The 13,780-nt window shown below is 45.4% G+C and overlaps 1 protein-coding gene and 1 long non-coding RNA gene across 6 annotated transcripts in view; one reads left to right on the plus strand and one right to left on the minus strand.

Annotated features, from left to right (window-relative positions):
• COL14A1 (collagen type XIV alpha 1 chain) overlaps positions 1 to 13,780 on the plus strand; it is a 147,309-nt gene that overhangs the window by 46,492 nt on the left and 87,037 nt on the right. For all 5 annotated transcript variants that reach the window (XM_082235396.1, XM_082235397.1, XM_082235394.1 and 2 more), the window contains 4 exons: positions 1,485 to 1,649; positions 2,232 to 2,393; positions 2,486 to 2,637; positions 3,654 to 3,783. In XM_082235396.1, the coding sequence (XP_082091522.1) occupies positions 1,485 to 1,649; positions 2,232 to 2,393; positions 2,486 to 2,637; positions 3,654 to 3,783 (609 nt within the window). The remainder of the gene's footprint in view (positions 1 to 1,484; positions 1,650 to 2,231; positions 2,394 to 2,485; positions 2,638 to 3,653; positions 3,784 to 13,780) is intronic.
• The window catches only part of LOC309539699, a 357,400-nt gene continuing 347,888 nt past the window's right edge, over positions 4,269 to 13,780 (minus strand). Inside the window, exon 2 of the long non-coding RNA XR_014222964.1 lies at positions 4,269 to 4,617. This is a non-coding gene — a long non-coding RNA (uncharacterized lncRNA). The remainder of the gene's footprint in view (positions 4,618 to 13,780) is intronic.

Raw genomic sequence — 13,780 nt, forward strand, 5'->3', positions numbered from 1 at the left:
TGAAATTCTTGCATAGTCCAAACCATGCTAAACTTTAGCATTATGTCCAGACTAAGGCTGCAGGAGATTTGGAGCACCAGGTTGCATCCCAGATTGGTTTGGTTTGGCTCAGGCTGACTGCAGCCCATCTAAAAGGATACTGAGTAATACCTGTTAGCTTTAGAATCTTAGAAAGCTGAAAGAGGAGGCTTAAAGGATTTCACTTGAGTAACTGCAATCCATGATTCTGCCCTGAACAAGATCCAGTCTTTCCCATGAGTAATGATTATTCACAATACTGGGCTTAAGAGTCTCAGACCTTCAATTAGTCATGTGGAATCCCAGCTCCACACTCCCACTGACATAACATACCACAGGCTCCCCCTTCCCCCAGTGAGCAGCATTTGGATACATATTCCTCTAATTATCCCATTCCCAAATCCTTGATTTAATTAAATTTTTCACTCTTCAACATCCCGGTTGTCTTTGGGAAGGTTGCTGAGGAGTTAGTAGTAGAGCATGTGCTTTGCATGCTAATCGGTTTCTGTATTGGATCTGAAATTGTTTTAATACAATTCAGTTTGCTTTAATTGTGTTATATATGGATGTGGGTGGCGCTGTGGGTTAAACCACAGAGCCTAGGACTTGCCGATCAAAAGGTCGGTGGTTCGAATCCCCGCGACTAAGTGAGCTCCCATTGCTCGGTCCCTGCTCCTGCCAACCTAGCAGTTCGAAAGCACAGCAAAGTGCAAGTAGATAAATAGGTACCACTCCAGTGGGAAGGTAAACGGCATTTCCATGTGCTGCTCTGGTTTGCCAGAAGCGGCTTAGTCATGCTGGCCACAGTCATGCTGGCCACAGTCATGCTGGCCCGGAAGCTGTCTGCGGACAAACGCTGGCTCCCTCAGCCAATAAAGTGAGATGAGCGCTGCAACCCCAGAGTGGGCCACGACTGGACCTAACAGTCAGGGGTCCCTTTACCTTTTACTATGCCATTGTGTGAACTGTTTTTTATGCTGTGGGGGGGGGGTGAATGAGAAAGATGCTTTGGAAGACGTTAATCAGGCATCCACACAACATTGTACAGATGCCTCCAAGCATAACCCACCACACACTCCTTATCTTTATAACTGTGAGGTAAGTTACACTGAGAGGTAGTTGCTGGTCATTCTGGCTGAGCAGGAATTTGTACTTGGGCCTTTGCATTGGAAGTATTTGATGTTTTTTCTTTCAACAATCCAATAATTGGCTGTGGCTGATAGGAACTGAAGTCCTATAACATCTTCCCACCTCTGCCTTAGAGGGAGGGTACCATCTTTTCCAGTATCTCATTTAAACACAGTGACAATCCCAGCTATCTATTAACCATTAGCTCCCACTGATGAAACATGAGCCAGCTATTCTGGGCTATTTGCTATCAATCCATGTAACAACCAGCCAGAAGCTTTTAATTATATGTATAGTCAATTTGGGTAAGGCTTTCCTCTCTCTTCCTTTTCACACAGGCCTTGCATTAACTTTTATTTTGGAAAACAACTTTAAGCCTGAAGCAGGTGCAAGACCCGGGGTCCCCAAAATCGGTATATTGATCACTGATGGGAAATCCCAAGATGATGTCATCCCGCCTGCTAAGAACCTGAAAGACGCTGGCATTGAATTGTTTGCTATTGGTGTGTATTCTTGTCTTATTGATTAGCTTTGGAAAGTATTTTCTCTCATTGGAACAGGCTAAAGACCCATCTAAGGGACACGGGTGGCGCTGTGGGTTAAACCATAGAGCCTAGGACTTGCCGATCAGAAGGTCAGCGGTTCGAATCCCCACGATGGAGTGAGTTCCCGTTGCTCGGTCCCTGCTCCTGCCAACCTAGCAGTTCGAAAGCATATCGAAGTGCAAATAGATAAATAGGTACCGCTCCGGCGGGAAGGTAAACGGCGTTTCCGTGAGCTGCTCTGGTTTGCCAGAAGTGGTTTAGTCATGCTGGCCGCATGACCTGGAAGCTGTACGCCGGCTCCCTCGGCCAATAAAGCGAGATGAGTGACACAACCCCAGAGTCAGTCACGACTGGACCTAATGGTCAGGGGTCCCTTTACCTTTACCTTTACCTTTAAAGACCTATCTAATTCAGCATTCCACTCTCTCAGTGGCCAACCAGATATGGGAATTTGGGGTGATGGCTGGGAATCCCGGGTGCGAATGTGAGAACTCTCACTGAATTGAGGCTATCAACTTGTGGCGTTTCTTCCAATGCTAGGTGTAAAGAATGCTGACGAAAATGAACTGAAGGAAATTGCCTCTGAACCAGACAGCACTCACGTCTACAACGTTGCCGACTTCAGCTTCATGAACTCCATTGTGGAAGGTCTTACCAAGACCGTGTGCTCGAGAGTTGAAGAACAGGAAAAGGAAATCAAAGGTAAATGAGGAAACTTACGACAGAGCCCAACGAGTAGACGGTATTCCATTTCATGTGGTTAAAATGATTGTTTTTAATTGCCTAAAACTTAGGAACTTTGGTAGCCACTCTGGGGGCTCCTACAGATTTGGTCACATCGGAGGTCACAGCCAGAGGGTTCCGTGTGAGTTGGACTCATGCGCCAGGCAAAGTGGAGAAATACAGAGTTGTCTACTACCCCACAAGAGGAGGACAGCCAGAGGAGGTAATGGTGCAATGAATGCTCATGCACTTAATCATCTGAATGTGTTCAATAGAGAGAGGGGGAGAGAGATGGAATTCGCCACCTTAGAAAATCCTAAGAATAGCTTTGATGGAGTTGGCCAAGACTTCTATGTAATCAAACATCCTGTGGCCACTCAAGGTGTCTTCAGGAAGCCTACAAGCAGGCCCATTTTATCTGCTTTTGGCCTAATCAATCTGTTAGACTTCATGGCTTTTTAGGGGTGAGACTTGTAGCGATCACACAGGGTCCCTGGACGTTTCACCGTCTATTGATCCCTGTGCCACCACTTTATTTCTCACTGCCACCACCCAGGCCCTACCTGGGACAATACTAGCAGTTTAACAAGCGTGTGGTTTCATAAACGGTATTGATATATTACAGTCATAGGGTGCCTATCCAGACCTATAACTTCCGCTACCTGCTCTCAATCACTAAGCCACCTCTCAGATATTTACTTGTATTCCTAGCTCCTAACTGTTCCTGACTCAGCTTATTTCGCTACACTAACTCAACCTACCTACAGACTCTATCCCAATTCACTCCCACTCCAACCAACCTCCCAACGAACTCCCCCTTTTGCCCCTCCCAGAGCTGGTTTTATAGTCCCTCTGACTCCACCCCCCTGGGTTCTGATTGGGTAACTTGTTTAACTATTTCACCTTCAGCACTCTCATAGGTTAACGTCACAAGACTTTGGCACCTAAAACGGTTGTCATGCTCTTGCGCGAGAAAACAGGATGCCCCGTTTTTTTCTGGGACACTTGTGGGTTATGGGATGCCTCTATTTTGGGCAGGGCATGAGTAGAGAACTCTTTTGGGGGAAAAGGTGGAAATATTTAGTGACTGCTAATCAACTGGTATTCTCTATCTTTCACCAGTCACTTCTCTTTCTCCTGGACTTGTGTTAAGGCTCATTTCCAAGCAAAGGAGAAAACCTGATTTGCTATGAATTTGAAAAAAAAACTTGATTTGATTTGGTCTGTCTCGTCCTACAGGTGGTTGTACATGGCAGTGATTCAACGGCAGTGCTGAAAAACCTGATGTCTATAACCGAATACCAGATCGCTGTTTTTGCCATATACATTACTTCTGCCAGCGAGGGCCTCCGGGGTACTGAAACTACGCGTAAGTAATGGAACAGAACAAAGAGTCGGTGTGTATCTGTTTCTGAGCTGTGCTGAAGCTGGATTCTTTCGGCCCTAATCAGGCATTCGAAACCTTTGATGTGATGAGACAGAACAGTAACAATTCGCTAGCTCTGCCTGCCTCCCCCCCATAGCCTTCCCGACTACCCTCCACAAGTTAGAGGCAAACATCTGCAGTGGAAAGCCTTCTCTGCTTGGAAAATCCAGGTTATGGAATCCATATAGAGCTTCCATGGGTTTAAAAACAGGCTCCCCACTTCAAAAGTTCTCCCTCCAGCTGGTGGAGGGTGATAGGAATGTATTTGAATCAGGAATGTATTTGCTTGATGAAGCTGGTACCTTGTGTGGTGATCACACACAGGGCCCCCGGGCGTTTGACGGTCTATTGACCCTGTGCCACCACTGCGATTGCTTTTTCCGCTGCCACCACCCCGTATCTCACGGGGACACATGGAGTCCAGTCAGTTGTTAACATAAACAAATAATCAAGTTTATTTTTAAATGCAGGAACAAGCTCATGGTTCCAGTTAATTTTTCTCTTGTCAGTTTCTTATTCTTAGTTCCTAACAACTCCAAACTGATTATTCCAACTATCTATCTGACTCCACCTAACAATTCCTCTCACTCTCTCACAATACAACTCTACCAACCCACACCTAAACCTCCCTCTTCCTTCTTCAACTCCCAAACCTCAACTGACTTTTGAAACCTCCCACTCTAACTTTTATTCCCCCCTTGTATTCTCACTGGCTAATCACATCACACCTATTTTAACCCTTTCCTTATGACCCATCCTAGGAGGCAAACGCCACACCTTGGTTCTCTTTCTCTCTCTCATTCATTGCGTGAAGGATTTAGAACACCTGAACAGGGTTTCTGCAATGCTTCTAGTACATTTGGTAACTCCAGGTTTAAGAGCATGAGAAGAACGTGCTGGATCAGACCAGTGTCTCATCTAGTGCAATATCCTGTTCTCCCAGTGGCCAATGGGAAGCCCACATAGGGTGAAACCTGTGTCTGATACTGAATCAGATTTGAAAGTTTGCTTCTTTTCATGTCTTTTGGGCTGCTGCTGTTTCCTTCCCCCTGTCATTCTCCTCCAGATAAGTTTACTTGTGAAGGTGTCCCTCTCCCATGGTCAGGCTACATAATGCTGCTTTTAAAATGTGAAATCTGAACAGGCGATGGGTGCTCTCTCAAGAAACGTTATCGGGGGAGAATCAGAGGCAATCCTGTCATGTCAGAGCAAATACTTTGCTTTCTTAATGAGGCAGTAAAGCCCATTCATTGGGATCTGACCACCTTACTTTCAAATAGAGTGGTACTTGCATGAGATAGACCCCTCTGGGAATAACCTAAAAGCTTCTGCATCGGGGAAATTGTTAGCATATGAACTGTTTTCTCTGACATAGTAACTTCTTTGTTTTCAGGTGAAGTCTGTTTCATTTAAGAGCCACCCCTTGTAAAAAGTGCTTGTAAAATTAACCACAGGCTTACCTTGCTGTCAAAAGAACCCCAAGTATTGTAGCTCTGGCCTCAGTTTGACTTTTCACCATGCATGAGGCTAATAATAATAATAATAATAATAATAATAATAATAATAATAATAATATATTATTTATACCCCGCCCATCTAGCTGAGTTTCCCCAGCCACTCTGGGCGGCTCCCAATCAAGTGTTAAAAACAATACAGCGTTAAATATTAAAAACTTCCCTGAACAGGGCTGCCTTCAGATGCCTTTTAAAGATAGGATAGTTGCTTATTTCCTTCACATCTGAAGGGAGGGCGTTCCACAGGGCGGGCGCCACTACTGAGAAGGCCCTCTGTCTGGTTCCCTGTAACCTCACTTCTCACAATAAGGGAACTGCCAGAAGGCCCTTGGTGCTGGATCTCAGTGTCCGGGCTGAACAATGGGAGTGGAGATGCTCCTTCAGGTATACAGGACCGAGGCCGTTTAGGGCTTTAAAGCTCAGCACCAACACTAATCCAACCCCAAGCAATGCAGGAATCTTTTGCCCAACGTGGAGCTCGAACCCATGTCCTTATTCCACAAACATTCATATTCCACAAACATCTCTTCTGGTTGATGCCAAGCTCACCTCCTTCTTTCCTTCACATCTGAAGGGAGGGTGTTCCACAGGGTGGGCACCACTACCTAGAAGGCCCTCTGTCTGGTTCCCTGTAACCTCACTTCTCGCAATGAGGGAACCGGCTTAAAGTGTTTCTCGTTCTAGTTAGCTTGTGATGAGAATGTTAAATCCACATTAACCATAACCCACATTTGCATTACGAGTTCCCAGTGGTGGAGCTTCATGCTCCAGCACAGGGGGGGCAGAGAGCAGGCAGGGACGGGGCTGGCGCACGTCCTGGGGGCATGGCGCCCAGCATGGGAGGGCGGGCAGCTGCGATGTCACCCTGCCATGATCGTGCTGCCAGGGGCGGTGTGCTTCCCCTGCACTCCTCTTTCTCCGCCAGTGGGAGTTCCTACACTCTGGTTTCTGCACTAAGAACAAGTGGTCAGAATCAACCCTGAAGCCTCACTTGACCAGCCTAGGCCTATGCCAAGTCCCATACAGTTCAGTAGGACTTAAAGGTAAAGGTAAAGGGACCCCTGACCATTAGGTCCAGTCGTAGCCGACTCTGGGGTTGCGGCGCTCATCTCGCTTTACTGGCCGAGGGAGCTGGCGTACAGCTTCTGGGTCATGTGGCCAGCGTGACTAAGCCACTTCTGGCGAACCAGAGCAGCACACTGAAACACCGTTTACCTTCCCGCCAGAGTGGTACCTATTTATCTACTTGCACTTTGCTGTGCTTTCGAACTGCTAGGTTGGCAGGAGCAGGGACCAAGCAATGGGAGCTCACCCCGTCACGGGGATTCGAACCGCCAACCTTCTGATCAGCAAGTCCTAGGCTCTGTGGTTTAACCCACAGCGCCACCCGCGTCCCTTTTCTTAGGACTTACTCCTAAGTAAATATGCACTGGATCACAGACTCGTTGTGCTTTCACTCAAGAAAAGCACACCTGTCCTTGGGGGTCAGCTTTTATCTTGTTGCTTGTTGCTGACTAGTGAGATTAATCCTCCAGACGCAAACCAGCAGGCCTTCTGATAAGAGCTTGCACTCCAACTCCTCTCTGCCGATTTATTCTAGGCTGTGTGAGTAAGGGAATGGAAGGTCTGCTTCCATACCTGGCGCCAAACCTCAGCTATCACCCAGGAAGGAGTAATTATGTGGTGCTTGTGCCTAGCGTGGTCTTTCTAGAAGTGTGTGTGTGCTCTGCATTCCAAGCAGCATGCAGAAGAGGCTTTTATTTATGACTAAGCACGTATCTTTAGGGATGCCACAGATGCTTTTAAGAGGTTTGTGTCTTGACATGCTCTTACCTACGGACCCAGTTTTATATTTCTTCCTTTTCTTTTCTTTTTGGAAAAAGCTATTTTGATGAATACCGCTGCTTTATGGGGGCAGCTGGATGCAAGAGATTTCCTGCATCTTGCTGCTTCCTTGGTGCAAACCTCAAAATAATCTGCCTACAAATGAAGGCCTGTGTCTCCTGCGACTGGCAGAAGCTCTGGGGCCCATCATCTGCTAGCCAAACCTTTAATGGGAAATGCCATTCAATGACATTTCAGGACTGAGCCTGAAAAGCAGGTGGTCTACCTCTGACCTTATACCCTGCCCTCACAGGGACACAGTGGCGCTGTGGTCTAAACCACCGAGCCTCTTGGGATTGCCAATCGTAAGTCTGCGGTTCAAATCCTTGCGATGGGGGTGTGCTCCCATTGCTCTGTCCCAGCTCCTGCCAACCTAGTTTGAAAGCACACCAGTGCGAGTAGATAAATAGGTACTGATGTGGCGGGAAGGTAAATGGCATTTCTGTGCGCTCTGGCTTCCGTCACTGTGTCCCATTGTGCTAGAAGCAGTTTAGTCATGCTGGCCACATGACCCAGAATGCTGTCTGCAGACAAACTCCAGTTCCCTTGGGCCTGAAAGCAGACATGAGCGCCATACCCCATTTGTTGTTGTTTAGTCGTTTTAGTCGTGTCCGACTCTTCGTGACCCCATGGACCAGAGCACGCCAGGCACTCCTGTCTTCCACTGCCTCCCGCAGTTTGGTCAAACTCATGCTGGTAGCTTCGAGAACACTGTCCAACCATCTCATCCTCTGTCATCCCCTTCTCCTTGTGCCCTCCATCTTTCCCAACATCAGGGTCTTTTCCAGGGAGTCTTCTCTTCTCATGAGGTGGCCAAAGTATTGGAACCTCAGCTTCACGATCTGTCCTTCCAGTGAGCATTTGGGACTGATTTCCTTAAGAATGGATACATACTATGCACCCCATAGTCAAATTCAATTAGACTTAACCATCCAGGGGTCTTTTACCTTTTTTAGCTATACCTTGCTCTGTTGCATCTCTCAATCCAATCACACCCAAAGCAGTGACACACCAGAAATGCCTCCCACCGGGGGAGGGGCAGTGAATCATACAGAGACACTGGGGGCAACATCTATGTAGGTGGATTGTTTGGGTTGTCATGCTGGCAGGTCCCAGCACACTTCTGTGCACCAACACTTGGAATTATTGAACTAGGGCATCAATGCTATGTATGCTTCTTTGGGAATGAGCTCCATTGTTCCCAGTGGGACTTACTCCTGCGCTGACATGCATTGGATTGCACCGCATAAGAATTACGTTATGTGTAGGCCAGGATGTGATCCATCCCGGTCAGGATTTGGTTAATGAGTAACTCCGTGGTAATATTGCCGCATACTGACGCAGTAACATCACATCCCATAGCACCTGGCGCACTTTCAAAGTCACTTTTCAAGTTCTGACTAAGCCCATCTCTATACATTTTTCAGAACTGATCGCACAACTGCCCAAGGCTGAATGTCTCCAAGCTCCATTTTAACAAATCTTTGCTTGAGTGTCATAAAGCAATACTGTTGAAATGTGCAAATAATTAATCACTCCATTTCAAATATCTATATTAATGCTGCCTTTGGGAGTTTGCGGGGGAAATATAGTTTACATTTTTGACCTCGTTGGAAGATGGTGACAGATTAAAATGAACGGCAAATATGAAAAGCCACACATTTGTGCATAGGTTGCAGGAAATGAAATCTCAACTGAACAGTGTGGCCAGCCATGGAGATAAATTAATTCATGCCATAAGCATTTGAGACATGGAAAATGTTAAAGATAAGTGCATACTTGGTGTTGGTGGTGGGGTGGTCAGACCAGGGATGGAAAAACTGTGACCCTCTAGATATTGCTGGACTCTGAATCTCATCAGTTCTGACCATTGGTTGTGCTGGCTGAGGCTATTGAGACTTGGGAGTCCAAGAAAATCTGGAGAGCCATAGGTGCGCTGCCCTTGTGTAGAGAGAAGTGGTCAACAATAACATCATGGGAGACCCTCCAGAGCACCTGAAGAAAGTATGACCTTGGGATGGGGTATGTGTGTGAAATTGGATTTAGTTTGCATTTAAATGAGAATATATACGAGAATATACTTTCCAAAGCAATATGAAGCATCCATCCTTCAAAATGTGCACTTATCTGAATTTTGTGATATAGTTCGCCAACCAACCAATCAACCGATGTCTACCAAAAATGCACATACAGTCATACCTCGGGTTCAAGTTGCTTCAGGTTGGTTGCACTCCGCTGTGACCCGGAAGTAATGGAACGCCGCTTGCACATGCGCAGACGCTCAAAATGATGTCATGCACATGCGCAGAAGCGGTGAATTGCGACCTGTGCACGCACAGATGCGCAGACGCGGGTTGCGTTCTCTTCAGGATGCGAACGGGGCTCCGGAACAGATCCTGTTCACATCCAGAGGCACCACTGTATTAGAGGAACGTGGGCATAAAAATTAATATGTTGCTACAAATGACATTTTAAAAAAATCACTGAATTGCAGCACTTGAGACCAAGGCAGTATACCTGAAGGAGCATCTCCACCCTGATCGTTCAGCCCAGACACTGAGGTCCAGCTCTGAGGGCCTTCTGGCTGTTCTCTCCCTGCGAGAAGTGAGGTTACAGGGAACCAGGCAGAGGGCCTTCTCAGTAGTGGTGCCCGCCCTGTGGAATGCCCTCCCATCAGATGTCAAGGAAATAAACAACTATCTGACTTTTAGAAGACATCTGAAAGCAGTCCTGTTTAGGGAAGTTTTTAATGTTTGATGTTTTATTGTGCTTTTCATGTTCTGTTGGGAGCCGCCCAGAGGTTGGGGAAACCCAGCCAGATGGGCGGGGTAATAATAATAATAATAATAATAATAATAATAATAATAATAATGCTAATGTGACATTCCCAAGACCACGTCCCCTGCTTGTATCATATGTATATACAGAGTGCAAAAAGCCTAAATACAGAATTGCCTGTCTTTAAAATTCATCCAAGGCTACATCTGTATTCTGACTCCTACCACAATATGGTAACATATTTGGCGAAATGTAGGGAAGTTTTAAATGTTTGATGTTTTATCATGGTTGTAATATTCTGTTGGGAGCCGCCCAGAGTGGCTGGGGTATAAATAAATCATCATCATCATCATCATCATCATCATCATCTCCTAATTCTGCTGTTCCTAAAAACTGAGCCTCCTTTATTTGTGTGCATTCTAATGGTCAGTTCTTTTGATGCTTTGAAGTACTAATGGCTAATTCCCTCAAGCATTAGCTAACAAACCTGACTTCATCAACACTTGTTGATTGACTGGGATCAAAGGCTTAAGAGTTTACCCAGGTTAATTAACTCTTCACATGCTAACTGCTTATGCTCAGAAGTAGGTCCACACTTTCCTTCTTATGCATGGATCTTGACCAGGCATAGGCAAACTCCAGCCCTCCAGATGCTTGGGACTACAATTCCCATGATCCCTAGCTAACAGGACCAGTGGTCAGGGATGATGGGAATTGTAGTCCCAAACATCTGGAGGGCCGGAGTTTGCCTATGCCAGCGCTAATGGCTGCTCCCTCTCCGAGCTCCGGAGAGAGGACGGCTCTGCGAGTTCGGGTCTGACCCGCTACGGCAAGCGGGGGACCCCTAAAATCACAGGAACGGAGCCTGTGAACAAGGAGATTCGGTGGGCACCTGAAGCGCCCCCCTTTACCGCAGAAAGAGCCTTTTTAAAGGCTCCGGAACGACAACGGGGAGCGCGGTGCTGAGAATCGCTACCCAGCCCGCAGGGTGAAGCCGCGTCGCCATTAGTGGAGAGCGCCGATTCCCTTCCTGAACAACCTGGACAAAAAAGACCCGTGAGTAAGATTGAACCTCTATTCGTGCCAAAACTACCTGAAATTAGGCTGAAAACGGGAAAGGCGAAAATTAAGGAAGTCTGCCTTCCCCCGACTGCATGACAACTAAAGCAACGAAAGTTACTGAGCTGCATCCGTATGGGATATTGCTTTTAACTGCTTGAATCCGACATTTGGACTTTGACTATCCCCTCTAGCTTGCAGGGCAGAGGGGAGGAATAAGTGACTTTTTAAGCTGCATGACCAATTTAAAGGAAAGGGAACTCTCTGCAGCCTTCAACCTGGCACAAACTGCTATTAGAACAAAGGAACACTGAACGGACTTTAGACTCTTGTGAAAGTAACAAAGTGGAAGTCTCATTGCTTATTTGTTACAAAGTTTTGGGACTTTGTGGACACAATATAGCAGGGAAGGCTGGGACTTTATTTAATGGGAAAGTGTTGCAATATACATATAGAAACCTCCCGATAAATTTGCTTTTCAAATACTCCTAGCCTTTGTTTGCGGACATTTTGATTTGCTCCCTCTAGAGGGTAAATTAAAAGTTGCTACGCTTTGGGACAGTGGAATTTTCCTTTAGGAGAAGGCTCTCGTGGGAAACGACCTTGGGATATGAGTGGCCCAGCAGACGAGATAAGCACGAGAGCCAAGACAAGGCAATATCAACAACAGCTACAGCAACACAAGAAAAGAGGCTCGATCTCAGGCATAACTCCTACAGTGACAACAGGACAAGAAAAAGGTACAGCAGTCTCCATGGATGCAGTGTCGCAAGCCCTTCTTAAGATAAACCAGTCTCTGGAGAATCTAACAAAGCAGACGGCAGAAAATACCAAGAAACTGACAGAGAATTCACAGAAATTGACAGATTTAACAACAAGACTTGACCTGAATACAGAATCTATAAACAGGCTTACGCAAGAAAATTCTGCCACACGACAAATTGCGGAGGAAGCCAGAACTATTGCTGGAGAGACCCAGGAAAAATTAGAACCGATTGCCAGGAAGGTCTATGACCACGACGCAACTCTGGCATTGTGGGAACTACAAAGAAAAGAAAGGAATTTGAAATTACGATCAATTCCAGAGGACGAAGGAGACAATCTTACGGACTTTTTAACGAAAGAGTTTGCTGATTCCTGGGAAGACCTAGAGGAAGACGAATTTAAAATCACAACAGCATTTAGACTGGGCAGAAGACAGAACAGAAAGGCGCCGAGAGACTGTCTGATTACCTTGAGATCGAAGGAGGAAAGAGACAAAATTCTAAGACTGCACTTTGAAAAGGCCTTACAAATTGGGAACTCACCGATACAGATCTTTAAAGACATTCCTAAACATATTTTGGACTTGAGAGCTTCTTATAAGGATTTGGTCTACCTATTGAAGAAGAACACCATTCTCTTCAGGTGGGAATTTCCACAGGGACTGTCTTTTGACTATAGAGGGAAGAAGGTGAAAATAAAGACGATACAGGATAAAGACAGGTTCCTGCAAAGAAATCAGGAAGACTTACAGAAAGGAACTGTAGACCCAATTGCTGAGCAAAGGAGTGCAATAGACATCCTGAACCTTTCGTTTGGACAGAACCTTCCACCACCAACAGAGGAGGAACAACAACTGGGAGCTGTTGGAGGAATACCAGAAAAATAACAAGATGGCCCTGCAATTCCTTAGTTGGAATTGTAATGGGATGAATAGCCCTTTGAAGAGACGACAAATATTCCATATTTTGAACAGAGAACAACTGGACTTGATTTGCTTACAGGAAACCCATATAACCAGAGCACACAGGAGACTGCTTATGAATAAAAAATTGGGACAAGAATTTATTTCGTCGGACAAAGTTAAAAAAAGAGGAGTTGTGATTTATGTAAAAGAGAAGTGGGCTCCAAAAATGATGTTTAAAGATGAACAAGGAAGATATTTAGCGGTGGAGATTCAGGTACAAGGAGAAAAATTTTTGATAATTGGGATCTATGCGCCAAATGAAGGTAAAGCAGAATTTTTCAAAAAACTTCATGAAACTTTGACGGATTATTTGGAATATAATATGATAATTATGGGAGATATGAATGGTGTAGTTTCTACAAACATGGACAAGACACAAAGACTGACGCTTACTAAAGAAGGGAGACTCCCGAAGACTTTCTTCGAAATGACTGAAAATATGGACTTAATAGACATTTGGAGAACAAGGAACCCTCTTGAAAGAGAGGGAACCTTTTTCTCCCATGCAAAGATGACCTGGACCAGAATCGACCAAATCTGGGTTACTAGTGGAATGGCTCCGAAGATTAAGAAGGTAGAAATCTGCCCAAAAACCTGTTCCGACCATAACGCCGTGAAGATGGAAATGAAATTTACAACAACTGGTCAGTTTAGATGGAGAATGAATGACACCCTATTTCGAGATAGAGAGATCCACATGAAGGCCCAAAAAACTCTAAAGGACTATTTTGAAATCAATCTAAAGGGCGATGTGGAAAAAAGAGTGATCTGGGACGCAAGTAAAGCTGTGATGCGAGGATTTTTGATTCAACAAAATTCAATAAAGAAGAGAAAACAGAATGAGAAAAAGGAAAAATTTTTGGAAAAGATAAAAGAAGGAGAGAAAAAATTAAGATCAAAACCAAAGTCCCAGGAGATTTTGAGGGAGATTAAGTTGTATCAAACACAATATATGGAATTGATGAACCAAGAGATA

Source organism: Podarcis vaucheri (genome assembly GCF_965113315.1).
Source record: "Podarcis vaucheri genome assembly, chromosome: 8".
In the NCBI taxonomy this organism is placed as follows: domain Eukaryota; kingdom Metazoa; phylum Chordata; class Lepidosauria; order Squamata; family Lacertidae; genus Podarcis; species Podarcis vaucheri.